The 27,596-nt window shown below is 38.2% G+C and overlaps 1 protein-coding gene across 2 annotated transcripts in view; it reads right to left on the reverse strand.

The window, feature by feature from the left end:
* Positions 1-3,264: 3,264 nt before the first annotated feature.
* The window catches only part of drd2a (dopamine receptor D2a), a 42,753-nt gene continuing 18,421 nt past the window's right edge, over positions 3,265-27,596 (reverse strand). Inside the window, exons 1-8 of one of the 2 annotated variants that reach the window (XM_084418686.1) lie at positions 20,101-20,485; positions 17,293-17,603; positions 13,641-13,750; positions 13,086-13,222; positions 11,486-11,685; positions 10,345-10,428; positions 9,667-10,015; positions 3,265-4,565 (exon numbers count right to left, since the gene is read on the reverse strand). In XM_084418686.1, the coding sequence (XP_084274812.1) occupies positions 4,378-4,565; positions 9,667-10,015; positions 10,345-10,428; positions 11,486-11,685; positions 13,086-13,222; positions 13,641-13,750; positions 17,293-17,577 (1,353 nt within the window). In that variant the 5' untranslated portion in view covers positions 17,578-17,603; positions 20,101-20,485 and the 3' untranslated portion in view covers positions 3,265-4,377. Of the gene's footprint in view, positions 4,566-9,666; positions 10,016-10,344; positions 10,429-11,485; positions 11,686-13,085; positions 13,223-13,640; positions 13,751-17,292; positions 17,604-20,100; positions 20,486-27,596 lie in introns of those variants that run through there. The other variant, XM_084418685.1, reaches the window with a different exon arrangement.

Genomic DNA, 27,596 nt, shown 5'->3' on the forward strand with positions numbered 1-27,596 from the left:
CTGTAAAGTGCTTTAGTAGAAATGTGTTTACTTAGAAATGAATGTAAATGTGGTGGTTCTAGTCGATCAAAAATCCCTTCAAATCATAACAAGGTTTTACTTTGAGCCGAAGGGATAGGTTCAATGCTATTTCCTCAAATAATTACATAATTGTGTGGACAAATGACTTCTATTTGCAATTCCTGATAGCATTGCCCTGTTAAATGAATCAGCGCTTTGTAGTTTGACTGGGTGGGGTGTGTGGCGTATGGTCCAGTAGGCAGCATGAGCACTCTTATTAACACATCAGAAAAACAAACACAGCACCTGCCTGTGGCTCAGCTGGTCCAGCTTAATTCTCTTTAGTTGGGCTCATAGGAGTGGGGGTTACCGTGCCAAGCAAGTGATTATAGCTTCAGTGCTTTGGGAGCCATCACACACCCTCCCTCCTTTTCTCTCTCTCTCTCTTTCTCTCTTTCTCTCTTGCCTTCAGAACTCATTCTCAGCCCAACATCTCCAGCAGCCCAAAGATTTAAATCCAATTGAGATGAGTTGAAGAGACAAATTAGTCCAAAACATGCTGTACGAGCTTGAATTAGTAAAGTGAATGACTACGTTTTAACCCTTGTGCATCAATATAAAAAAGTTTCTCTGAGGTCCATAAAAAAAAAACTGTCATAAAAATTTGATGTTTTGGAGCACAGATGTAAGTTTGGTCTCATTTTAAAGAAAACCCTTGGCTGGGTTATGGAGGTTTAAGTTTTTAAAAATGCATGATAATATGAAAATGATTATGATAATTATTTTATATAAAATATATACTTAATAAAAGTGTTTCAAACGTGAGGCTGATATCTCAAAAAATGAGCTTTCAGTAAGATTGTTTTTTTTGGGGCGAAGTACCAAATTTTCCCCATTAGATGCCAGCAAAGCTCAACTGGTGCACACAGTGGTTGGATTTGTGATTTTCGGTAGAGTTTTTCTCTCTCAAATATTACACAGCCCCCCCCCACACACAAACCACACTCTGACATCATACCACACAATTATCATTGCATAATTTATCTAATTGGCTCTATAATCTGCAGAAGCAGAAAACAGGAATAAAGTGAGTATTTGAGTAACTGAGAAAATGGCACCATCTGGAAAAAATAAGAAAGATTTAAATTTTGAAGCCTTGCCAACAGAATGAAAGCCTATCAAAGGCACACTATGCAGTTTCTGTTTTTCTCAAACAGCGACCCCTAGAGTCGCTGTGGAGTACTTGTATTTAACATTACTGTCGTAAATACCACTCACTCGGAGCCGTCGTTTTCTTTTCCTTGACTCTTCCGACTGCGCTTTCTTTGTTTTCTTCGTCGACTCTGCCATGATTCACGTCTGAAATGCGTGCAAGTGTCTTCCATAGAGGCTGCTTCATATGTTGTTGATGTATGTGACGTTGTGCCGTAAAGCAAGTCGTGATTCTCGTGAGATTTGCCCCCCTGCTTTGCTATCGGGATGATTCGCCCTACTATGAGTTCGTTTACCATCAAAATGATTTTTAAGCTGTTATATTAAGGTACAAATCTTGCATAGTGTGCCTTTAACAAAGATTGCATCATGTATAGTTAAATGGCCCTGGGACTAAAAATTGCAGTTTTAATGGGTGTCAATGGGGACATTTTTGTCCTTAAGTTCCTAAGTGTAACTATTTTGTGTACCTAGTGTAAAATAGATTTATTAAAGGAAAAGGGTGAAATAGTAAAATTCCAGTAAGAATACACACTTGTGCCAATTTTTTTGCAGTTGGCAAAATTATAAAAAAATACGTAAAAACTGAAAAAGACAAAAATGTACATGAGGACACACAAGGGTTACATTTTTAGCTCTTTTAGAATAGCTTAAATGATTCGTAAATGTTTCCTTTCCTCCCTTGTCACTTTCTGTCACCTTTCACATTTCCAAAATGACTTAATTTCCCATCCACGACCCCTTTCTTGTTAAGTGCCGACAGCAATCAAGGGCTGTTGAATGCCTCGTCTAATGATGAAACCTGTCTTTGCATTTGTTCCTCATTGACTCGCAAGAAAAGTAGACCTGATTGCAGGGTATCAAATGAGCAATTTTGCTAATTAGAAACTGTCCAGATTCATGACGTTTCTTACACGGAATGTCGTAGTTTTCTTCCAGGAATATTTAGAGCAATTTACCAAGCTGACGCTATTTTTCACAGGTAATTTAGTCAGCTAATGAGGCATGAAGAATTTTAAGTTCTTAATCTATGTCTATTGAAAAGTCAAGTGTGGGGTTTACTTTGCTCAAGTGTTTCTCATTTGTCAGAGCAAAATCATTATTCACAGACCTCATTTACTGCACGTCCACATCCATCCGCATTTGTGATTGGAATGCAAGCAAGTGGTGAAAAATGTTCTCGGCAGATTTTATTTAGAAATATGCAATGATTGATTAGTGCCCTACACCCCGTCGTTGAGGGTCAAGCACCACAGATTTAATCTCATCTTAAGGCCTTCAATGCATGTCTATACGGATGACCCTGGGAGTTCTGACAGTGATTTGTTTTTCACAATCAATGCAGGATGATCATTTATAACATGTCCCTTTACCTTACACACTGAAGTTTACTTTGTGATACATTTATTGTTATGTTATAAGATTACACTTAATGCCAACATATTAGTAAATAATTTAACTTTTTTTAAATTAAGATTTTACAAGAATTTAAAAGTGGAAAGTGGAGAATCGTTTTCTCTGTTTTCCTCTACTAGTAGATGCTGTTTCTCCACTGGCAGCCAATCAGAAGGCTTTGTGGAGGCATTTGAAAGAATGCAATGGATGTTTTTCTCTTTCTGCTGTATTTCGACGTCACAGCTCAGGGTGGTTGTGGGCTGATTAAGGGCTTTGGACTTTAACATTGTTTCCAGGGATTTTGAATTCAAAATGCACATCTGAAGTTCTGCAAGTTTAGCAGTGTAGTGGTGTGTGTATAACCAACAAAAAGCAGTGCGTTGATCATCAGCTGTGTCCACAGATGGCTGCCATAGGGCTAATGGCATCGTGTTGTCCACAGAACATGCATTCATTTCAAATGTTCTGTGCCACAGCATTTGAGTCAACCCTCAGGCCAGAGAGGAACTTCGTTTAAGCTCCAGTGTTCTTTTACCCCATGAAGTTCACAGGGAAGTCTTTCCCCAAAGTTCTCGCAAGGTTTACGATGATGAACAAACTAAGATTTTGCTATCGGATAGCAGATATTGTCACTATCACTAAAACATCTGTCATGATACGGTAAACCGCCAGTGCACGATTACTTTTATTCATATAAGCCTATATAACTGTGCAACATACATCTCATGAGAACATGCATTACATTGCAACGGCAGGCCCATCACATTCAAGGTGTGTCATATCAAGCATGAAAAGCTACGTATATAAACATAATAAATAGTCAAATGGAACCTTAAATAAAATTTACACTCATTTTGCTGATGCTCTCGTCAATCCACACAAACCAATCGTCAGGGACTGCATGCAGTTCATCCTTATTCTCCCCTTTTACTCCGTCAGTATTATCGTATCTTCCACCAAGACAAAAAAGGAACCGAAATGGTTAATGCTTCCACCGGGAACATTGACAAACGACGGTCAAGGTTGTTATGTTTGAAAATCTCAGCATTTTACTGAAATTATATACTTTGCTTTTTTTTAAATGTTAAATCCACTTTGCTAGGCATGGCACAAATGCTTTGATATTTGTACAGAAATTACAGTATGACCTGGCTGAATGTATTAAGGATTCTGCCTGCTGTTAGTTGCTGAGAGTACATCTAACAAACATATTATAAATGTGGGACATAACGTTGCAGACATGACTGGCATCAATAAGCTTTTCAACAGAAAAAAATTACAACCTCCATGCAATGCATGGCCTATTGGCTACTACAAAGCATCTGTTTGTATCGCAGTACTGCATGTCCTACCATGATTTAACATTTCCACCTACTGTAGCTGCATTTAGTTTCTGAGCAAATAATCAAAACAAAAAAATAATACTGACAAACAGATAAGCAAAGGCATTGCTTGAAGTTGTGTTCCAAACAACAATCTTTGTCTGTGCTGAAGAGACTGCTTAAAAAGCCCCATCTCCCCCAGGGATTTTATATGCATTTTTCTTCTCTTTTTTGGGCAATATGATCTTGGAACAAAATCATTTTTATAATACAGGCAATTTATATACATTCCTTTAGTTTTAATCTCCGCGAAATGCAAGCGATATCGCCCCCAGGCCATAGTCCGCATGGGATCTGATTTTGATTCTTTAAATAATGTTTTACAGTGTGTCCACTGCAGATGAGGTATTATTTCCATCCCTTCTGCTCCATTGAAGCGAGTTCTCTCTCAACAGTGTAGAATCTTAATAAAAGCTTTGCGAAACTCAATGTTGAAAGTGGTGTATATGATGGGATTGACCGCACTGTTCACGTAGCCCAACCACGTAAAGGCAGTGTAAAGTTCAGGAGGGACTTGCCAGTAAGTGTTCACAATGTGTGTGATGAAGAACGGCAGCCAGCAGATGATAAATACACCTGAAAATAAAGAAAAAAGATGTTGAAGAAAATATTTGGGTGGGCAATGTTAAGAAACTGTGCTTTATATATAAACAGTTTCATTCAGGGGTTTTGCAGAGACACGTTTTTTTTTTTTTTTTTTTTGGCATTACAGGGATTATTCAAAACAAATAAATAGAAAAGAACAAAGGGAGGAAGCACACCACAAGTCAAACATACAAGTGAAACATGAAACCTCCATCTGTATCCCTTATTTGTTACCTTTGACTTGGAAGTCTGTTAACATACATATAAAAGTCTTGTTTCCACAGAAAGTCAAACTTGCTTAGGAGGAAAACATTTGGATCCTTTTTGAAAAACATTGACCCGATTTTAAAGTAATTTAACTGCATCGGGACGGGATGTGTCAGGCTGGTGGACAGGAGTAGAGGCAGGCAGGTTGGACAAGAAATCCTCCATGTCACTCAGTTGTTTGAAGAATTTGGCGCCATCATACTGCACTCAAACCGCCAGGCAAATCCCACTCCCTTCTCGCGGAGACGTTTTTTAACTGCGTCAAATGCCTGTCTTTTCCTGATGATTGCAGCCGAAAAATCCTCGTAGATGGAAATGGTATGTTGCTTGTACAGCAGCTTTCCGGCAGCTCGAAAAAACAGCCTGTAAAATGCTGACTTTATCCTGAAAATTGTGGAGCTTCAGTATCACCGTGCGCACGTTCTATTTTAATCTGGCCAGGCTTAACGTCGATATTCAGCAAATTGGACAGCCATGATTTTGAAAACAGAACGGGGTTAGTGGCTTCCTCGCCCTCGGGTAGGCCGATTATTCTGATGTTGCATCTCCTGCTTCTGTTTTCCAAGTCATCTATTTTGTCAAGAGCTGCCTCAAGAGTCACCTTCATCTTGACCAGATCTGCGTTGTCTCTGGGAACGGTGTCTTCCATCGGTCATATGCGTGCCTCAGCTCCAGCGACACGGCCTTCAACCTCAGTAACGTGCCGTCACCACGGAGAGCTTCTCCATCAATGGATCAATTTTGTTTTCGAGTGCTTTGTCCACTCCTGCGAGTACTTCCGAGGTGATACGTTTGGCTAGCACATCCATTTCGCCAGCGTTTAATGATCCGCCATTTCCGGTGTATGCGCCGGAGTCGGTAATTCCGATTGTTTTCGTCTTATGAGCGTGTAATTTAGATTCAATCTTTTCTCTGACATACCTTGTGTCAGCAACGAAAGACTGAAAGAGTTAAAAATCAAAGGGCTCCACAGCAGCTCGGCAGAAACGCAACTACTCCGCCATCTTGCGTCACGTGACTCCCAGAGACATTTTTTTAAATTCATGTAGTATTGTGCAGCTCACTAAAACAAATGGAAGATGAAATGCCATGTCTTACTTAAAGCTGCAGTCCGTAACTTTTTTGGATGAAAAATTATCCAAAATCATTTTTTGAGCAAATACATAACCAGCCAGTGTTCAAAACTATCTGCTTGCCTTAGCTCGATTCAAAACGGTAAGCTTGTAATAATGTTTTTAATTCCAGTGGTACTGATGGATTTCCGCGGGAAATTCGAGCATGTCTTTGCGTCATTACGTCACATCTGTACACATAAAGAAGGTGTCTCGGCTAGTAGGCTATATTGCGTGTGAGGATGTTGGAGGTGAAGATTTATAGCCTTTTCTCACAGCACTTTATATTATTAAACTTATAAATTTTATGGCGGATCCAGAAAGGTTCAAACGACAATCACCAGTGACAACTAGAGATTCACCCGTTGTAAAATGCAAAAGACTTCAGACTTCTGAGTGGCTCCAGAAAAAAAGAGACTGCAGCCGGGCCATGCGAAAACAAGGATAATATCGGAAGGGCATTAAATGTAGTTACTCAATGCTGATGTCTGTTAACATTAACAATTTGAGAACAAAGTATAATTTGCACGGTTTGACGTGATATGATAAGCGATCGTTAGATTTAATCAGCGCTATTTACTGCAATGCTTTTTTTTTCCCTTAGTTGGTCAGGACAAAAGTGGATGTTACTTACTTGTTCATATGACATTTTCCAGTGAAAATTCTTATGTTGGTCATACTTCCAAAAAGTAGAATCTGTGACTGCGAATGACAGTATCCACACCGGCGTGGTGACTGACAGCCGTACATTCTCCTCAAAACATTGGATTCATCCGCGCTGTGCCGTGGCGAGGCACAACCCACGTAAAGTTGATAATTCCGCGAATAACTGCAATTGCAGATTTCGAACAGAGATGGCGACAAAGAGGAAAAACTACGGACTGCAGCTTTAATGTTAAATGAAAACAAACAGTGTTGTTAAAGCTGAAGTGTCTAATTTTTGCACCATTATCTTTGTATCACCAAACAGGAAAAAAATGTAAACAGAACACTTAGTCTGTCTGCTATTGGTTAGGCAATCAGATAGTACCAACCCCAGAGTCACACTATTGGCTGAGACAGTGTTGCTGTTGTCAGGCTGGTCATTTCACTCAGCGGCCATCTTTGAAATGAAAGCTTACGATTAATTTTTACATTTGAAATCACCATTGAAATCTGACAATTTTCTCATAAATTTTGTTTCTTATGTTCTTATTTTTCCCGGCTATAGACCAGCCGTGTACAGTCCTAAGTGTGCATCTCAGAACACTGACTGTTTCTTCTAATGGCAGCTGCAGTGACGCGATGACTTTACCAATCGCGATTGGCTCTTTTATTTAGAAGGCGTGACTTATTATGTCATACTGCATGTTGCACTTTCGGTTACGCTTTAGGTAACTAGGTGACCTAGTTACATTGTACTTAAATAAGTACTGAGTAATATTACTTAACTCCATGTACTTACTATAGAGTTACGGTTAGGGTTTGGTTTAGGGTATAGTTACTTGCAATTATGCATAATTTACTGTTACTTACTATAGTATGTACATGTAGTGACGTCACCTTAAAATAAAGTTTTACTGCACTTTCACCCATTCATAAGTAATATGAGTGCATCGTCTTTCTATATCTAAAGTCTTTGGTGATGATCAAATAAACAGCATTGTTTTCAAAGTGCCACAGAGCCAACTTATTTACACTTTACGAGCAAATCAACCAACAAATCGTCGCTGTCGGGCGGAATCCTCGCATCTCCAAAAACATAATTTTTCAGGAAATTAAAAAAACTGAATTTTTTTTAGTTATTAAACATTGTAACGTTAAAGTTGGTATTATACCTTATATTGCTATCATATACTGTTGTGTACCAACATTAACACAACATTTCCCCAAAATCATGTTTAATCGGAGATACAAGATTTATGACTTGGGAGCAGGGAGATACGAGTTCACACTGTCATTGATAAGATTGGTACGGACACAGACGTCGCTGCTGCCAGCAGTGTTCATCAAAGTCTGCGGTCGCGTTGAGCCTTTTGACAAGAGACAAGGCTTTAAGAGCTAATCAAAGCTAATGATTGTGGTAAACATACATCTTCCTAAACTCTATTTTAAACGTTTAAGATAGGCTTTCTCAAACTCGGTCCTGGAGGGCCACTGTCCTGCACAGTTTAGCTCCAACCCTGATCAAACATACCTAGCTATGAGTTTCTAGTGATCCTGAAGACATTGATCAGCTTGCTCAGGTGTGTTTGATCAGGGTTGGAGCTAAACTGTGCAGGACAGTGGCCCTCCAGGAACGAGTTTGAGAAACCCTGGTTTAAGAGCTATGAGTGATGCAATACCAAAATAAAACGATGAACTGACTAGGCTGTCTAATAGGCGGAAATTAGCCTAATCTGCACGCACATTTACCTTCGTGGCTCACGGGCTTCCTTTCTGCACTTGGAGCATTACAGCTATCAATTTTTAACAAAACAGGCCTACTCAAATGTATCTAACCTAAATATTTTCACTCGTTATCCAAAGATAGGCTTACTTGGTGCCAGTAGACAGCCCTTTTTTCTCCCATTAATAAAAACCTTGCTATTTGTGTATTTGACATGCACAGTGCCAACTTCGAGTCAGTAAAATAATAAAAACCATAATTTAATGGTGGTATCCAAAACATTTAATTCAATTCAAGTATTATTTTAGATACATTTTAAAACTTCAATGCACATGTATAATAAGTCTATAGTAATAATAAGCCTAGTAATAAGATATTTAAAATACATCAATAACTGATATCATAGTTTAACACAGATAAAATCATAGTTAAGGCTTGCTTTACGTGTTGCTCGACGAGGATTTCTTAATCGTTGCGACTTTCAATCTTAATAAGACAAAATGCCTCGGAGGCTCCCGCGGAGTGAAGAAGAGGTGGAGTTACGAGACTTCTCAGACAGCTGAAGTGTCCAATGGAGTTAAGAGATTTGCTCTCAAGCTATTTTCAACACTTTAGATTGGTTAATAATTTGTAAAAATAACAGACCCACGTGGGGACTGACCAATAGCATCGATTTGTGAAAAAATATGAAATTTGACAAAATTTGGACATAGGAGGTTTCCGCCCGACAGCGACGAAATGTTTTAAAGGGGACCTATTATGCAAGATTATTTTTATATTGTTATTTAACATAATTATTTGTCCGCAGTGTGTGTATTGTGGTAAAAATCCATTCATAAATCGGTAACAGATGCTACATCCGAAAACAAACACTTCCCTACTATATAGTGTGCAAAAATAAAATTGGGGCAAAGAGTCCCAGGATGACCGCGAATGTCTCAAAATGAGCCGTTCAGGAAAGTACTCCAATGTCACCTCACACTGGAACAAGCCCCGCTCATGTACAATGTCACCGCGATAGAGATGACAATCAAAACCAAACAGGTGTTTTGTTCGTTTTTGGCAGATTATCCACGACACGAGCTGTAAAGCCACAGCACTGTTCTGGAAAGCAGGTGGGGAGCAGCAGCTCATTTGCATTTACAGATTACAGCATGTTTTTGGTTCCACTCAAAAATGGGCATTGGCAACATGGTATAATAAATGTATAATAAATGGTCTGTGTTGTTTTGTGCTGAAACTTCACAGACACATTCTGGGGACACTTGAGACTTATATCATGTAAAAAGGGGCATTATAGGTCCCCTTTAAAGTATTTTAACATCAAATAACATCACACACTTACCAAGGACAATAGCTAACATCTGAGTGGCCTTCTTCTCCTTCTGCTGGGAGATTTTACGTTTGTTAAGAGTTTTGACCGATGTCTGTGTTTTGCCAGTGGGGGAGACCTGGATCTCAAATGCTTTGGCCACTTTAGTGATATTGCTGGTGTTGCCATTTCTTTCAGGTTTGACACCAGCTTCAGGCGATGGGGGTGATATGTCAGTCTCTCTTACATTAGAGCTAACCAGCCTGCTGTGATGTTGACCTGCAGCAGACTGATCCTGCTTCCTCTGTTTCGGAGGGTTTAAGTTTGTGATCTCATCCATTTGGATGTCGTCCCCATTGTTTACCACCTCCTTTATGAAGATCTAACAAAAAAAGAGGTGAAAAATAAGTCATTTGGGCTAAATGTATAGCTGAAGTGCACATGATATAAAAAGAAACGAATCCCCTACAAAACAAAAATGGTTTACTCTATCAAACAGTTCATTTCATAACAACTTGTTTATTGTTTCAGTCAATATAACTTATTAGAAAGTTAACCGTGGGTGCAGAGATTAACATTTAATATTTGCTGACACATTGTCATTTCTCAAATGTCATCTGTCATCAATACTTCTGGTGGATACAACAAGCAGCAGCTCAAAAATCCTGTGAGCGATATTTTGAAAGAGAGCAAGAGTAAAATTGGCTGTACCACGTTTTTGTTGTTCACAGGAAAATTCCCGCTGGACTTGACGATCACAGTGCACAGTTTCACATCATCAGGGTGAGTGCATTTCTGAAACACACATGGGAGAAACACCAGACTGTTTTGACAGATTTAGACCAGAAAGGAATTAGTTGTCCAGCCCCAGGTTCAGTTTAAATTTATTTGCAATTATACAAATCGGAGAAACATGCAACTGCAAGGTTAGTAATTCCATTTGGTTACATTGCTATTTTTTGTGTGTGCAAATGTCAGCTTATAGATCATTTTTATAGGTAATGCGCAGGAAAAGTTTCCAAATCCTTGAACATTTTAAATTACCTGCTCAACATAAGGATGATTGCTAAAGCTTTGCATTCTCAGTCTACAAAGCATTCGTTTTAGATAGAGATGTGGCAAATCTGAAGCTCATTTTAGGTCTAAACCCAAAAGTTCAGTGTTCTGGAAACTTGCTATATAGATGGATACGTATGAGTTTTGCACTTCAAAATGAAAGCATTCCTGAAAGAAACATGATGTTGATCTGAAGCCTGTTTTCACATCAGAATGCTTTAGAGGAGTCACAACAAACCACTGATAGGAGAAGCGATGTTTACTTATGCCGTCAGGACACAGCATGAGAACTCCCTAAACACAAATGGCTCTCAATAATGCACTGATGCCCTTGAAGAAGCTTAGGATGGGTAGATAAGCTATCAGTTTCTTTGAATAATGCTATATTGAATTTATTCTGCTGTGGCATGCGCTCCATGGAGAAGCCTGAATGTCACTGCACTGTGTAAAACAATGCAAAGACTAACAATGTATTATAATAACAGTGTTATGAAGCAGTGGTCATTTCCTGCATTGATTTGCAGTATGTCGGGAGAATCAATACAAGCAGAAAAAAAGGAAAAGGTCATTCTAGACAAGCTATGATCACAGATGCACAACCTGAAATATGTACTACTATTCATTACTATCCACCTGCTCATTACTGATACACTGCTAATGGGAATTACAGTGCTGATGAATTACTATGAAATTCATTTGACACTGCAGTTTTTTAACAATCCCAATTCACTAAACTATACTGGAGTGCCAAGTAAGTAGAAACTTTCACAACTCGTCATCAAGCAGCTGTTCTCACCTTTATAGTCGAGCTCATATCCATGTCCGTTGCCGGGCATGTGCGTTTAGTGTTGACACGTTTCCGTCTCTTTCGCAGTACCACGTAGATCTGCACATATACTAGCAGCGTTATTATGAAAGGAACGTAGAAGGACACGATGGAGGAGTACACTACAAAGGCAGGGTTTGCGATAACACACAGAGCATCATCATGGGTGTCTGTAACAGAAAATACAATGAAAATGAGCTAGGAAAGAAGATGCCAACATTGTTATATTTTACAAGTTTTTGTCTAGTTTTTCAAACAATCAGTGCATTTGTTTCAACACATTTTATATATATATAAAAAATGGCATTGTCTGCCACATGATAGCTAGCACAAATGTCTGGGTCCATGGTTTCATATGGTTTTGAAAAACATTTTATACAATTTTCAAGAAAAGATTCATTTTAATTGCCCTTAACACACTGGTGCTCTGTAGGAGTTCTCTCTATGATATAATAACACACCACAGGACTTTGAGTTGGGTACAAAAATTATTCAAATATTAATAATCATTAATAAACATAATACGTGTATCTAACAGTGCAAAGCGCCCAACTTATCTTGCAGTGTGATTCATGCCCACGAGTACCTGACCCCCATCCTCCCACTACAAGCAGTCAAGCAGAAGAATGCTGATTATATTACTTTCTCTAATATAACTTTCACATGAAGCCGTGACCTAATTTATTTGAGCTGCCCTTAACACCAGTGTGCATGCAAGATAATGACACTAATACTCTGTAAATTCAGCTCTTTAAGTGCAAGCCGTTACATTGTACCATAATAATATTTCTAAGCAGAAGCCAATTTTTCAAGCTTAAGACAAGGTTTGCACGGAGTTTAGCTATCATATTCCTTATGGTTATTAATTTACATGTAGAATATAAAATGCAGCAAAGACAGTTAAGCACAGTAGGAAATAAACATACAGATATAAAACAGTATATTGGCTTCTAAGGATTCTTTTTATAATGTCTATTCAATCATTTACTCGTCTTCCACAATAATTCAATGTCTTTATCTTCATTTAAAGACATTTCTCAGCAGATACATAAAATTAATTACACCGATTAATTAATCAGATATGAATAATTGGATTACAAAGTTTAACAGTGCACTACTGTTCAAAAGTTTGGGGACGATAAGGTTATTTTAATGCTTTTGAAAGAAGTCTCTTGAGCTCACCAAGGCTATCAGAAATACAGTATAAACAGTAATGTTGTGAAATATTTTTAGAGTTTAAATGTATTTCAATTACAATTTAATTTTAAATGTAATTTATTTCTGTAATGTCAAAGCTTCAGTGTCATTATCATGAATGTTGGAAACAGTTGTGCTGCTTAATATTTTTGTGGAAACATTGATACATTTTTTCAGGATTTTTTGAGCAAACGAATGGTCAAAAGAACAGCGTTTTTTGAAATAGAAAGCTTTTACAAGATTATAAAAAATGTTTTAATGCATCTTTGCAGAAGAAAAGTTTTAATTTCTTTCTTTCTTTCAAAAAAAAAAAAAAAAAAATCTTACTGATCCCAAACATTTGAACAGTGATAGACTCCCAGTCCATATTTACCAGTATTATTGAGTCCAAACAGCAGTGGACATGATATAGCAAAAGACAGAATCCAAACGACAGAAATCATGACTGTGACCCTCCTCTTAGAGCTGTAGCGTGTGTTGTATAACATAGGCATGGCTACAGCTGTGTACCTGTGGGAGATACCAGACACAAATAATTAATTGTTGTTTTAATATATGACCTGTTTCATATTCTTACATGTCTCTGGACATGATTTTCCTAATATATCTGTAATCATCTGACTATTATTTTTGGTTTTTCCCATGACCTCTGTACTCCCTTCTGTTCTTTCCTTCTAATATCGGATTACTTACTGTATAAATAGAGACGTTTCGTATGAACCGCTATTGATCTACCAAGTGTTCCTTACTATTCTGAGCTCATGCAAGTGACGATGTACAATGTAGTTCTCATCGTTTGTCTATATATAACAACCTCAGCACCAAATGCAGTTTATTTTCAGGTGTGTAAAAGCTGAGGATGGTCCCTCTGAGCAACCAAATTGTCTTGGTCAGCATTAGACGACTCTTGTAACGGCAGTGGACCTACCTGTCGATACTGATGGCACATAGATTGAGTATGCTTGCTGTACACATCATCACGTCCAGGGTGACAAAGATGTCACAATGGATTGTGCTGAACCGCCACTCTCCCACCACCTAGGAGGACACACATGCAGCTTATTTTTACAACACTACATCGGAATGCAAACCTACACTGTTTACATGTAAATGTGCAATAGTTAGTTACTTGCACTGCATATTATTAATACAGTATCTTTAGATTATAAATATCCATGGTAACACCACAGTCACTTGCTATACTCGTCTGAAAGTCTGGGAGTCGATTTGCAACAGCTTCAGCCACTATAATAATGTTTAAAGCGATAAAATATTGGCATTTTCTCTGGTTTCATTGATAAAACTGGCAGAGAGAAGCAATATAGCACAGGTCAGCCTCATCCACAGTTTGCATCTCCTGAGTTGGCTGGCAGAGCTTTCTGAGCCTCCTCTGATTAATGCGTGCCCTCAGGCAAGCCGAGGGACTCAGAAAGCTCTTGATGGTCTTAGGTCCCTGCCTTTGGAGTTTGCATCGCTGTCATTGATTAAAGAATTATTTGACACCTCTAATGAAAGCGGCTGTGAGTTGCCGGAATCAGTTCATCACCATATCTCTAAACTAAGATGAAATGAGCCTCACCGCTATCATTCTCAGACATCGCTAGTGATCAAAACATGTCCTTGCACTAATAGAGGGAGAGAGAGGGGAGAGAAATAGAAACTTTTTAAATTGCTGTGCACAGATAGAGTTGTGTGGCATTCAGACATGACCTGAGAATGCATTTAAATTCCAATTTAATTTCGGAATTTAAGGAGAAAAGATTTAATAGAGTATAATGTATTCAGCATCCAGCATCCCCGTGACCCTAAAGGACATGTGGTTTGGAGAATGGATGGATGGAAATGCTATATTAACAAACTTATTTCAGACGTATGTTTCTTTTAGAATTCATTTAGAATGTCTGCTAGTTACATCGTTATGCTGGTATGTGGTGACAAATAACTGTTTTAATGAGTGAGAATCATTGAATCAATTCAAACAATTCGTTAAACACCACTGATTCATTCAGGAATGAGACACTAATGAGATGCACAATGGTTGATTCTGCTTTTTTTAAATAATTTCGTTTTCAGAGGAAAAATAGACAAAGTAACTTGCAATATTGTAATTAATTCTAAGTTATTCATATACACGTGATGTTTATATAATCAGTAAATTAAAATTTTGATCTGAAGTCTAAAAACAATGTGGCACTAGGTCTAATCAGTTGAAACCTCTGTAGTCTGATTGTGTTGAATTGCAAATCAGTAAATTCATCCTGCCATTACTTTTCAAATTCATTTGAATTACTATTCAATTCAAATTCATATTTGAAAATGAAAATTATGTCATTAATTACTCACCCTCATGTAATTCATCTTCAGAACACAAATGAAGATCTTTTTGATGAGATCCGTGACCTTTCTGACCCCTCCACAGACAGCAATGCAATTACCACTTTCAAGGCCCAGAAAGGTAGTAAAGACATTGATAAAATGTGATGCGATCTAGGAAAACCCGTCGGATGTCGCGCTGGGCCGTTTTCAGTAAATTCCAAAATAGTTTGAATGTCAGTTTTTTTGTAAATTTTTTTTTTTCATTAAATTATTATTCTATTACATCTTTTCTCTTATCTCTGAAAATATATTGGCAAAATTCCCTTGTTTAGTGCAGAAAAACAGCGATTTATAGTGTCAAGCTGAAAATACTCTCTTTCTCTAATGCATTCTATGCGACCATTAACGCCCGGCAGAGGTGAAAAAAACAAAACAATCGCCGTATATCCCATACACCTGTCTGTCTCGTAACACTACAAAGATAGTTTACCTTTAAAATAAACCACATACATGTACAGTGAATGTGTATAGTGCGCATTTCGCGCCAATCCTGTTTAAACTATAACGTCACGCAGTTTCATAACAATCGCGAGATGGACGCGTCTCAACGGTGACAGTTATTTAAACCTGTTTTTCTCAAAATTCCGTTCCAGAAAATCATAGAGATCGGCCGACTTCAGATAAACATAACTTCTGCTACCAACAAGCTATGATAAAAATAAAAACAGATTTGGAAAGGGCTTGATACCAGCATCCATATGATATCAAAACCTGTAATAGGTCAAATTTCACCATGTGGTGGGTTTTCCCAGATCGCATCACAAATAGTCCATGTGACTACAGTGGTTCAATCTTAAAATTATGAAGCAACAAGAATACTTTTTGTGCGCAAAAAACAAACAAAAATAATGACTTTATTGAAGAATTTCTTCTTCAGTCTCCTACACTGTTTATGTTGTAACCACAGTGCAGCGCTTCCGAGTTGTACGTCAGAACGCTGACACCAGTTGGTCGACGCTGTTAACGTGAGCACCACGACACATGCGTGTGATGCTGATGCAGGAGCTGGCCAATACAAAGCCTGCGTTCTGACGTGAAAGCACTGCACTGTGGTTACAACGTGAACAGCGTAAACCACTGTAGTCACATGGACTATTTTAACAATGTCTTTACTACCTTTCTGGGCCTTGAAAGTGGTAATTGCATTGCTGTCTGTGGAGGGGTCAGAAACCTGTGTTCTGAAGATGAACAAAGGTCTTGCAGGTTTGGAACTAACCCTTTAATGAACAGAAAGAGGGACATTTTTTAAACTGCATTTGGCCCAACCCTGCAGCTAAGCTAAAGCACTTGATTCGATTGGTCATTTCTTGCTAGCATAGTTAGGTTCTTTTTCATTACACATTTTCATCATGTTCTGAAGATATTTTAAAGTTGTTTACGAAAAACGTCTTTTGGAATGATGATCTCATCTGTCCTAATAACAATATTGAGGACATTCATTTAGCAACGCACCAACAGCAATTTTTTTTTAGCCAATAATCATAAATTTCATTTCTTCCATCTCACAGAAGCACTCCTTAATGTTCTATTCACGCATACAAATGATTCAAGCTAAATAAATTATGACCATGATTTATTAACTGAGAATGCAGTTACTCAATGCTGCCCTTTAAGAGAAAAACAACACATCACAAGATATCAAAAGGTTAATTTGATACAGGGAGTTATAATAAGGCTGTAAATTGAATGTGCTACATATGTACAGTAGTGTCACATTTTTTCAACCCATTGTTCAGAGCTCAATTTAAAATCACACAATCAACCTGCTTGCATTTATCTCAGAAGAACACGAGTCAAGATTATAATCTTTATGCACATTTCAACCTATGGATTATGCCTGCAGTCTGATAGCTTTGCTAATATGTTTGGCTCAATGACATACCACAAGGGAGGCTTCTCTTGATTGAAAATAACTACTAACCCGTGGCTAGGATCAGACATCCAAGAATTAGACATGTGCTTGTGGCTACTGCAAATTGATTGGTTAAAATGAGGTTTAAGACAATGGTGCCTGCAGCTCTTCTTAGTTAATTCTTGCCCAGATTGACTCTAATGAGTTATGAAGATGGCGAAAGAAATTACAGTCTAATCAGTTGAAATAATTGAATAATCTGTACTTGCATTATTACAAACTACATATGGTTCATGGTTAAAATCATTTTAGCATTCCCAACAAGGAAGGATCCGATCACGCTGAAACCTACCTCGAGGTAAACCACCCATGGCATCACAAGTGTGGCAACTAGCAGATCAGCCACAGCCAGGCTGACTATCAGGTAGTTGGTGGTGGTCTGCAGGGCTTTCTCCCTAGAGACGGCCATACACACCAACACATTGCCGAAGACAATGACGAAAATGAGCAGCGTGAGAAGCATGGCGTAATAATTGTACTGATGCCGTCCCCCTTCTTCCGTGGCATTGAAGTCCCGGGATCCATTTTCATTTTCAAAGAAGCTCTCATTATAGGCATACTCCGTGAAGACTTCCATCAGATGGTTGAAGCCAAGCTGAGACTCTAGAACCGAAAGACAAGAAACCAGACCAGCATTTAATTTTTTTTAAGTCACGTGTCAACCAGTCAACCCGTCTTATCACATCAACCAGATCACGCAGCATGTCTCACTAAGTTTTGGCATGAAACATCAATCTTTTATTGGAACACCTGAGCAGAAGCTTTCATTAGAAAGCTCAGGGCTGTGGCCTTGCGCTGCGTGGTACACTGTGTAAAGTCTATCCTTTATTTATGGGTGATAGTTCGCTTAGCTGCCCTGAAAAGCCTGTGTTTGAACTCTAGATCTGACTTGACTAACTAGGACAGGAGTCTCCTCCCTCCCTACTGTTTCCCTTGAACGATGTCCAAGAATACATACAGAAACATAAGCAGTATCAGCTCAATAATAAGTGCAACAAAAGGGCTTGTCGTTTATACTGTCTTTGCAAATTGAGAAGAAAAAGGAAACCGCACAATGAGCAGTTGTTATTTGTTCAATATTTAGCCGATTTTGCAGAATTCGTGAGAGCTCAGCACGAAATTTATTATAGCCCATAACGAGGAAATTAATTTGCATTTCATGACAATTTAACCTATTGTGGCCATCTCAATGATATCAAACTCAGGACAAAAGTCTACTTGTCTTCTTAAGTTATCGTGTATTTATGGCTTTGAGATGGAAGGGACAAGGTACAGCTTAAATAGACAGTTTAGGGGATTTTTAAAAAATGTCAAAACTCAATGGGGTCCAAAACAACACTGGATGCCATTGACATTGCCATTGATCACTGTATGGACAAACAAGATTTTTCTCCTCGAAATATCTTTTTATCGGTGTTCCACAGATAAAAGAAAGTCACACAGGTTTTGAACGTCATCCTAGAGATATATTTATCATATCAAAGTTTTATAAGTGCCTGGCTACATATTAAAATGTGGCAAATTCCATTTTGAACACATCACACCTGTCAATTTGCACTGCCTTAATTGCCTTGATTTGACTAAATCAGAACGATATGTAAGAGAAAAGACAGAGGCAAGAACGCTTGAACCTTGCCGCACCCTGAACGTAACATCACTCAGGGTCTCAGCAGCGCCTCGTCGGCAATTGTGCAATGTAAATGAACAAATGCTGTAGGCAGAACTACAAAAGCTATGTTATTGTCGCTTAAACCGTTCAATATGATAGTAAAAAAGGCATTTTGCTGGGGGAAAAAACCCATTCAAAAACACCACAATCACAGACGTAACTCACTCTTGTGTGAAGGGACCACCCCTTATTGGTTTTTCCACATAATTGCCTCTTTAGCTCTCTCAGTGTCGGTTTTGATCATGAAAGCTGTCTCAGAGTTGACACTCCCTGCAGAGGAAGAAATTATGTTTTTTCATGCTTTCTCATATCAGCCATTGGACTTTCATAATAATGTGCGATTGTGATTGTTTGTTGGGTTTTGAATGGGATTTTGAATCAACAATTCGGGATGTGCATTTATCTTTAGATAAGTGTTCATTAACAACTGAATCAAACCTAAAAGAAAGCCTCACACACTTCAGTATAAGCTTTAGTCCCTGCAGCTGTTTTGTTTTTGTTCATTAGAATAAAATTGTTTACACGAGGAACTTCTACATATGTATTTAGATTCAAATTAAACAAATTTAAACATTTGATAGGCTACTGTGTACTTATTGTGAACATCTATCTACCTATCTATCTATCGATAGATATTAATATTTTACTATCAAAATTCTCACCATATGCAGTATATATATGAAGAGTTCAGATGCAAAAGCCTCTAAGTGCCATCTGAAAATTTCTTCTAGAATGGTCATTTTTATCAAGTTCGTATATTTAAGTTCTGTAATTTCACTTAAATGACAATTAATAGGTCATTTTCATCGCCATTTAAGTGAAATTACTGAACTTAAATATACAAGCTTGATAAAAATGATCATTCTAGAAGAAAATTTCAGATGGCACTTGCATCTGAACTCTTCATTGCATATGGTGAGACGTTTGATTACTTTAACATAAATGCATTCATAGTGCAGTTTGTAGTGTTTAGTAGACAGTAGTAGTTAAAGACATATAGTATAATTGTCCCAAACATAAAAACTACTAAAATTAAACGATTCTAAGTTAAGATTAATTGAAAACAACATTGACAATGTCTATATTAATCATGGGTTAGATCCTTATTTTCTCTCCCTTATACCCTCTTATTCCCTCTCTCCCTCTCTCTCTCTCTCAATCGCTCTCTGTAACAAACACCCGCGCACACACAGAGATATTACAGTAATTGAGTCTCTTTGAAAAAAGGTTGAATTAATTGGAGAAGATAACAACCCGATTTTCCACATAGTCGTCTGAAACAAAGGCTTGTTTTTCCACACGCAGTGGAGTAAAGTTTGTCTGAAAGTGTCAGCATCAGCGAACATCTGTTAATTAGCAGCTCAACTGTTTCCTAATTATTCATGTACAGAAATAACTAGTTCACGAACAAGAGAAGATGCCGTGCTGTACCTTCAAACCGCAGCTTTCATCCAAAGAGCGGAAGTATTCCGTTTCTTATATTTTAAATCCACTTTTCTCCATCGGATACACTTGTCCATCCGAGCGACTGTAACTGTATTTCTCTTCTGTCTCAAGTACAGCTCCACGGGTGGATACAACCACTGTAAACCGGCGAGCACGAACACTACTTCCACGGGGTACTTTCATTTTGGTGGTTAAAAGAAAGTGAACATGATATAAATATGCCTTTCCTGGTTTTGTGGAGGTTTTAAACTGCACTTAGCAGGAGCAACCCATATCCGTTTGAGAGTCCAAGCGAAGTGTGAGCAATGCGCGGTGTGAGCGCAGCATCCGAGCGCGCGCTTTACGCACGCGGTAACCTTCAGCATCCACTGAGGGACAATCTCAGTCCCTCCAACAGAGATTGAGAAGGTTGGAAAACTAGGCGGGGCTGTTACATAAACATCAGTGAGAATAAAATACAAGCGTTGCATTCTTTAATCACAATCTTTTTCTTTTCAAAACCCTGTAACTGATCTTATAGTAGGCCTACTGATTTCTTTCTTTCAAGAAATGAATAACGATTCATCTTTAAACTGGAAACTATCTATTAGTGTATAGTTACTTATATGTTTTATATTTTGGGTTTAATAAAAAAAAAATTGTTGGAAAATAAAATGATTAAAATAAAGGTGGTGATTTGGATTTATTTAGCTTTTTCTTTTTCATCCCCTACCTTGGGCAAAAAAATTGACCAAGCCAAAAATGGCACAAATATTTAGTGGTCTTTTAATGGTCTTAACCATTTTAATCACAAATCACTGGTCAGGAAAGAATTGCACAAATACTGTAGATAAAGTAAATTAGCATGGAATAGCCTCTCCCTTTAAACCGTGTAAACTTGCAGACAGCTTTTTACAGGACGAAGAGTCAGCGTTGTTCCACTCAATGTTAATGGCTTCAAACAATTCATGATTTGTTGAAATTGTGTCCCAGTTCGTTTGAGTTTAATGTGAGACCAAATATTTATTATACGGTTCAAATCTGGACTCTGTGCAGACCAAAACATGAGCCTGATGGACATGAGTCACTTCTTGGTTAATTCGTTACATTTATATAGCGCTTTTTCTGAGACCTCAAAGCGCTTTACATAGAAGGGGGGAATCTCCTCAACCACCACCAGTTTGTCTTTGCAGTTTGAGCAGGAGAATTGTCTTGTTGAAAAATAGCATCTGATCCATTCCTCTTTAGATAACAACTTTTCATTTATGGGAAGCAAGCCATTCTGCAATGTTCTCCTGTACTCCAAAGCATAATGACTTCTCACAGTGAAGTAGCTCACCGATACCAGTAGCTAAAAAGGCTCCCCACACAATGACAGCTCTTCTTTCATGCTTCGCTGTGATAAAGACGCATCTATTATTATATTTCTCAGCAGATTTTTCTAAGACTGCTCTGGAGCATCACCATGCAACTCGTGTTTCATTGCAATTCATCACTCCACACAACTTTCTCTTTTCTGCCAAAAATATTATTCTGTCTTTGATGTTTTTCTGAGACAGCAATGGTTTTTTAAGTAGTGCATTTGCTTACACTTTCCTGTGGTTAAGACTATTTAAAAGCTTAGTGTTTAGCCAATTCGGGCTTGGCCTATAGAGTGTATGTCAATAAATGTCTTTTCATCTCTTAAAGTGCCCCTGTGGTGAAAATCAAGTTTTTAATGTTGTTTATATGTCTATGTGGTGTTTTTAAGGTGCTTTAAGACAAACCATGTGCAAATTCATAAGTCAACACCATTGCTGAGTATTTTCTCCTTAAAACTTAAGTGAAAAAAAGACGCGGTTTAAAATCGCTGGTGTTTCTGCCGTCACAAACTACCTTGTAACCAATCACGTCAACGTGCTGGCTTTAGCATATCATTAACAGCGAACAAGCAGGGGAGTCTTGAGAGATGCCACGTTATCCCGGTATATTTTTTTTGCTGTATTTTGCTGTATTTTACGATGTTATGATGAACTATATGCCTTTCTCCACTGACGCTCTGAGTTGTTCAAAGCGTTTCTGATGATTGTTAAGGCAGCTGTCTGACTCTGAGATGGCGAATGGGAACATGGTTTGTGTGACACATTAGCTGTTTTATAACATAGTCAAGCAAAGGCTAATCATATTAATTACCCTGTCCGACATTGTAAAGAGCGATACCATTGTACAGCATTTACTACAGTAAGTTGGCCGAGTGAATCTGTGAGCTGGCATGAGTGAATGGAGGTGAGGATAATTAGTATATTCATGGATACGCATCTATTAAATGAAGCTATTTTAAGACATGAAGAATTTTTTTTCACAGGAAAAAAATCAAAGTTGGTGATCAAAGATGAGTTTGATCATATAGTAGTAGGCTACTTGGATAGTTACTTGGTGAGACAAGATGGCGTCGTTATGTTTGGCAAACCGTCTGTCTCTCTTCCTATTGTGGACTCTGTTTAGTATTTTCTGCTTCTCTGTGATCAATACATGGCCTACAACCTTCATCTATGATCGGCAAATGCTGCTAGATATAAAAACTTTGCCGGCGTTGGATTTGGACTACTGTCCCTGGCTCCCTCGATGTGTCTATGGTGTGCCCACTTCCCCGGGTTTGTCGAGGTGGAGTGCACCCTCAGTATCTGCACCCGCTAAACAGAGGGATTCAATCAGAGAGCGATCCCCCACCGCTTAGGATGGCATTGCTCAACGTGCGGTCTTTGGTAAATAAGACTTTCATTCTACATGACTTCTTTATCTCACGGAACCTGGATTTTCTGTTTATGACGGAAACTTGGAATAAACTGGGGGTCTCAAGTCCCTTTTCCGTAGTCGTTTCCCAAAACTGCTCATTTCTTAACTCTCCGCGATCTTCTGGTCGTGGGGAGGTCTGGCTGTTGTTTTTAAAAACTCCTATCACGGCCACTTCATCCTGATAAACGTTTATGAGAGCTTTCAGGTCCAAATGTCTTTAATGGACATGGCAAATCCAGTATTATGTGCAGTTGTTTACCGGCCCCCACAGTTTAATATTTTTTTGAGTGACTTTCTGGGGAATGTACGATAAAATGTTACTGCTTGGTGATTTTAATATTCATATTTGCTGTCCCAGTAAGCTACTAACCAAGGATTTTTGTAATCTATTTGGATTCTTTTAGTTTTTCTCAATATGTACAATGTCCTACACATGTTCATGGTCATATCCTGGACTTGGTATTTGCTCACGGATTTTCTATCACGGACATGGAGATAAGAGACAATGGGTTTTCTGATCACAAATCTGTGACATTTACAACTGCCTTACCTCGTCAATCAAGTACTAAACCTGCTCAGGCTCGATGGGTTCGTCATTTTTCTCCTGCAGCCTGCGAGGACTTTGCTACTGCATATAAAGCAGCTGATGAATTATTAGCAATGAATCGGCTCTCAGAAAGCCTGTACGCTGATGCATATCTCAGTCTTTTTAGTAATACCTGTTTGGACGTTGTTAACAACATTGCTCCCTTAAAAACTAAACGCTCTATCAAAAAATCTTCACCCTGGTTTAATGACTCTATTCGCTTACTCCGACAAAACTGTAGACGGGCAGAACGCAAATGGCTCAAGGACCGGCTGCAGGTATCTTGCGATATTTGATGGGAGTCTCTCTCTGGTTTTCAGAAAGCCGTTGAGTCTGCTAAATCCAAATTTCTTTCAGAGATTGTCTCAAAAAATCATCATAGACCAAGATTTTTATTTTCCACTATAGATTCTGTTTTAAACCCTGTGGTTGATGGTTTCCCTGATGTGTCTGCTTTTTTATGTGAAAACTTTTGATCTTTTTTTGCCCTGAAGACAAGGTCAAGACCACAAACACTGTTGATTTCTCATGTTTTCTCTGAAGTGCCTAGGTGCTCATCTACCTGGAGCATGTTCGATCCAATTTCTCTACATACTTGCAGAGATATTGTTGAACATCTAAAACCTACCTCTTGTCCATATGATATTATTCCGACACACTTTTTTAAGCAAATCGTCAATATCATAGGGCCTGATCTCCTGTTTTTTATTAACATTTGTTTGAGTACTGGTACGGTCCCTGACTACCTAAAACATGCTTCAGTTACTCCCCTTCTGAAAAAATCGAATCTTGATATATCTGACTTAGGTCATTTCAGACCAATTTCTAATCTTCCATTTATCTCAAAAATCTTGGAAAAGGTTGTTTTCACTCTATTACAATCTTTTCTGAGTATAAATTCACTATATGATACTTTCCAGTCAGGATTTAGGAAACTACGCAGCACCGAATCTGCTCTATTGAAAGTTACTAATGACATTATGCTGGCTACACATAATGGGAGTGCTGTTGCTCTGGTCCTTTTAGATCTCAGCTCTGCTTTCGATATGGTTGATCATACAATTATTATTTCTCGACTGAATAATTATGTAGGCATTCAGGGTACCGTTTTAAATTGGTTCCAGTCTTTTGTAATACTTTACTTGATGACATGACACCTTAATAATCATGACATGACACATGTCATGAATATGAAGGAGGTTTTATGCATGTTTATGACAACTGTCATTAAGTGTCATTTGCTCAATTATGACATTTTTTATGCAAATATGACATTGTTTGAGATGTCTTTGTTATGACAACTTGACATAAACCAATACATCATAACCTGTCAGTGTCTTTGTCATGACAACTTGACATACACCAATACATCATAACCTGTCATAAATGTGTCATAAACATGACATAGCAGATTAATTATCGAACTTAAGAAACTACTTAGCTTTACTGTCATGATTATGAAGGTGTCATGTCAGTATTATGTGCACTCCTTCAAGTGTTACCCAGTCTTTTTTAACCAAGAGAAACTTTTCTGTATGCATTGGAAATCATACAGTACTTCCTCAGCAGAACATCTTTCCTGTGGTGTACCACAGGGATCTATTCTAGGTCCGATACTATTTTCTTTATATTTGCTGCCACTGGGTTCCATTTTTTCCAAATACGGAGTATCATTTCATTTATACGCTGACGACACCCAACTGTACTTCCCATTAAACGAAACAATTCAAGCTCTTTAGAAGTCCTGCTTGCATGTTTTCAGGAAGTGAAACTATGGCTTCCACACAATTTTTTAGCTTTAAATGAGAATAAAATTGAAGTAATACTGTTCGGACCAAGTGATTTTTTATGACTGCCACCACCATGCTTCACTGTTGAGACTGTATTGGACAGGTGATGAGCAGTGCCTGGGGACTTTATTCCGGACCTTGGCGAGTTAAATTCTCATGTTACCTCATCTGCAAAAAATGTAGGTGTTCTGTTCGATTCAGGCCTCAAGTTTGATAAACAAATTAATTCCGTCGTAAAATCATGTTTCTTTCACTTACGACGTCTTGCAAAAGTCAAATCTTTTCTCTCTCCAAAGAACTTCGAAATAGTCATTCATGCGTTCATCAACTCACGACTTGACTATTGCAATTCACTTTATTTTGGAGCTAACCAATCATCTATTGGGCGTCTTCAATCAGTTCAAAATGCTGCTGCCAGGCTGTTGACTGGTAGTCGAAAATTCGATCACATCACTCCTATTTTAACTTCTCTACACTGGATACCGGTCAAACAGAGAATTGAGTTCAAAATTTTCGTTTTAGTTTTTAAATCGTTACATGGCCTAGCACCAAGGTACTTATCTGATTTAATACATTATCACAATCCTTCCAGGTCACTTAGGTCTAGCAACCTTGGATTGCTCTCTGTGGAATAGCCTACCACTATCGATCAGAACAGTGTCATCACTTGCCACTTTTAAATCAAAGCTTAAAACACATTTTCTTAATGTGGATCTTTAACGTATTATTCAATTTTGAATCGTAATATATTTAATGTATTATTTAATTTCTTGTCTGTAATTGTATCGACTGCAACTTTTGTTTTTGATTATATTGTCCTGTTCAGCACTCTGGTCATCCATGGGTTGTTTTTAAATGTGCTTTATAAATAAATAATGAAATGAAATGAAATGAGTTTTATGGGATACAATTATTGACTACAGGGGGACTTTAAAAGTCACCACGTAATCAAAATAGTAAATTCTTATTTTTTATGGAATATTGCAGTGTTCATAATACATTATTTTTTTTTTTATTCATGTGCCCTAGTAGTATTAAATCAAAAACATTAACTTCCCCTTTCAACAACATAACTTCTTTGATGACGTGCATCGACGCAAGGACTGGGGAGTAAAGCCTTCCCTCCAGCAACCTGTCAATCATGAAATCGCAGCAATTATCAAACGACCACAATTCAACAATCATGCCGACTTTAAATTGCTGTTATCTGTTATTGCTCAATCTCCTGATTACAAACAGTTGTGACACATTTTCTAAAACTATTACATGGTTCAGCCAGATATGAGCAAGCATCACTGGTACCCACAGAAGATTATTTGTGCTCCTTTTCTTAGGGTAAGGATTGAATTCAATGCCCTCAAATGGTCTTCAAGAGTGGACACAAAACACAAGCCCACACCTGCCCTACAGCAACAGAAAGCTGCTTTGAGGATTGGATCAGAGTGCACAGACTTTAGACATGGTGTGAGTGGAGTTCACAGAAAAATGAATTTGGTGCCATGTGTGCTTTGGCTGTGAGACTATAAGCCAATGGAATGAAACTGTGTCGAGGTTATAAGTGCAAATACTGTGTGCAAGACTGATACAGCTTTAACAGCATATAGGAGCTTCAAATATATACAGTGGGTACGGAAAGTATTCAGACCCCCTTCAATTTTTCACTCTTTGTTATATTGCAGCCATTTGCTAAAATCATTTAAGTTCTTTTTTTTTTCTCATTATTGTACACACAGCACCCCACATTGACAGAAAAACACAGAATTGTTGACATTTTTGCACATTTATTAAAAAAGAAAAACTGAAATATCACATGGTCCTAAGTATTCAGACCCTTTGCTGTGACACTCATATATATTTAACTCAGGTGCTGTCCATTTCTTCTGATCATCCTTGAGATGGTTCTACACCTTCATTTGAGTCCAGCTGTGTTTGATTATACTGATTGGACTTGATTAGGAAAGCCACACACCTGTCTATATAAGACCTTACAGCTCACAGTGCATGTCAGAGCAAATGAGAATCATGAGGTCAAAGGAACTGCCTGAAGAGCTCAGAGACAGAATTGTGGCAAGGCACAGATCTGGCCAAGGTTACAAAAAAAATTCTGCTGCACTTAAGGTTCCTAAGAGCACAGTGGCCTCCATAATCCTTAAATGGAAGACGTTTGGGACGACCAGAAGCCTTCCTAGAGCTGGCCGTCCGGCCAAACTGAGCTATCGGGGGAGAAGAGCCCAAAGATCAGTGTGGCTGAGCTCCAGAGATGCAGTCGGGAGATGGGAGAAAGTTGTAGTAAGTCAACCATCACTGCAGCCATCCACCAGTCGGGACTTTATGGCAGAGTGGCCCGACGG

The sequence above is a fragment of the Rutilus rutilus genome (assembly GCF_951802725.1).
Source record: "Rutilus rutilus genome assembly, chromosome: 9".
Classification (NCBI taxonomy): domain Eukaryota; kingdom Metazoa; phylum Chordata; class Actinopteri; order Cypriniformes; family Leuciscidae; genus Rutilus; species Rutilus rutilus.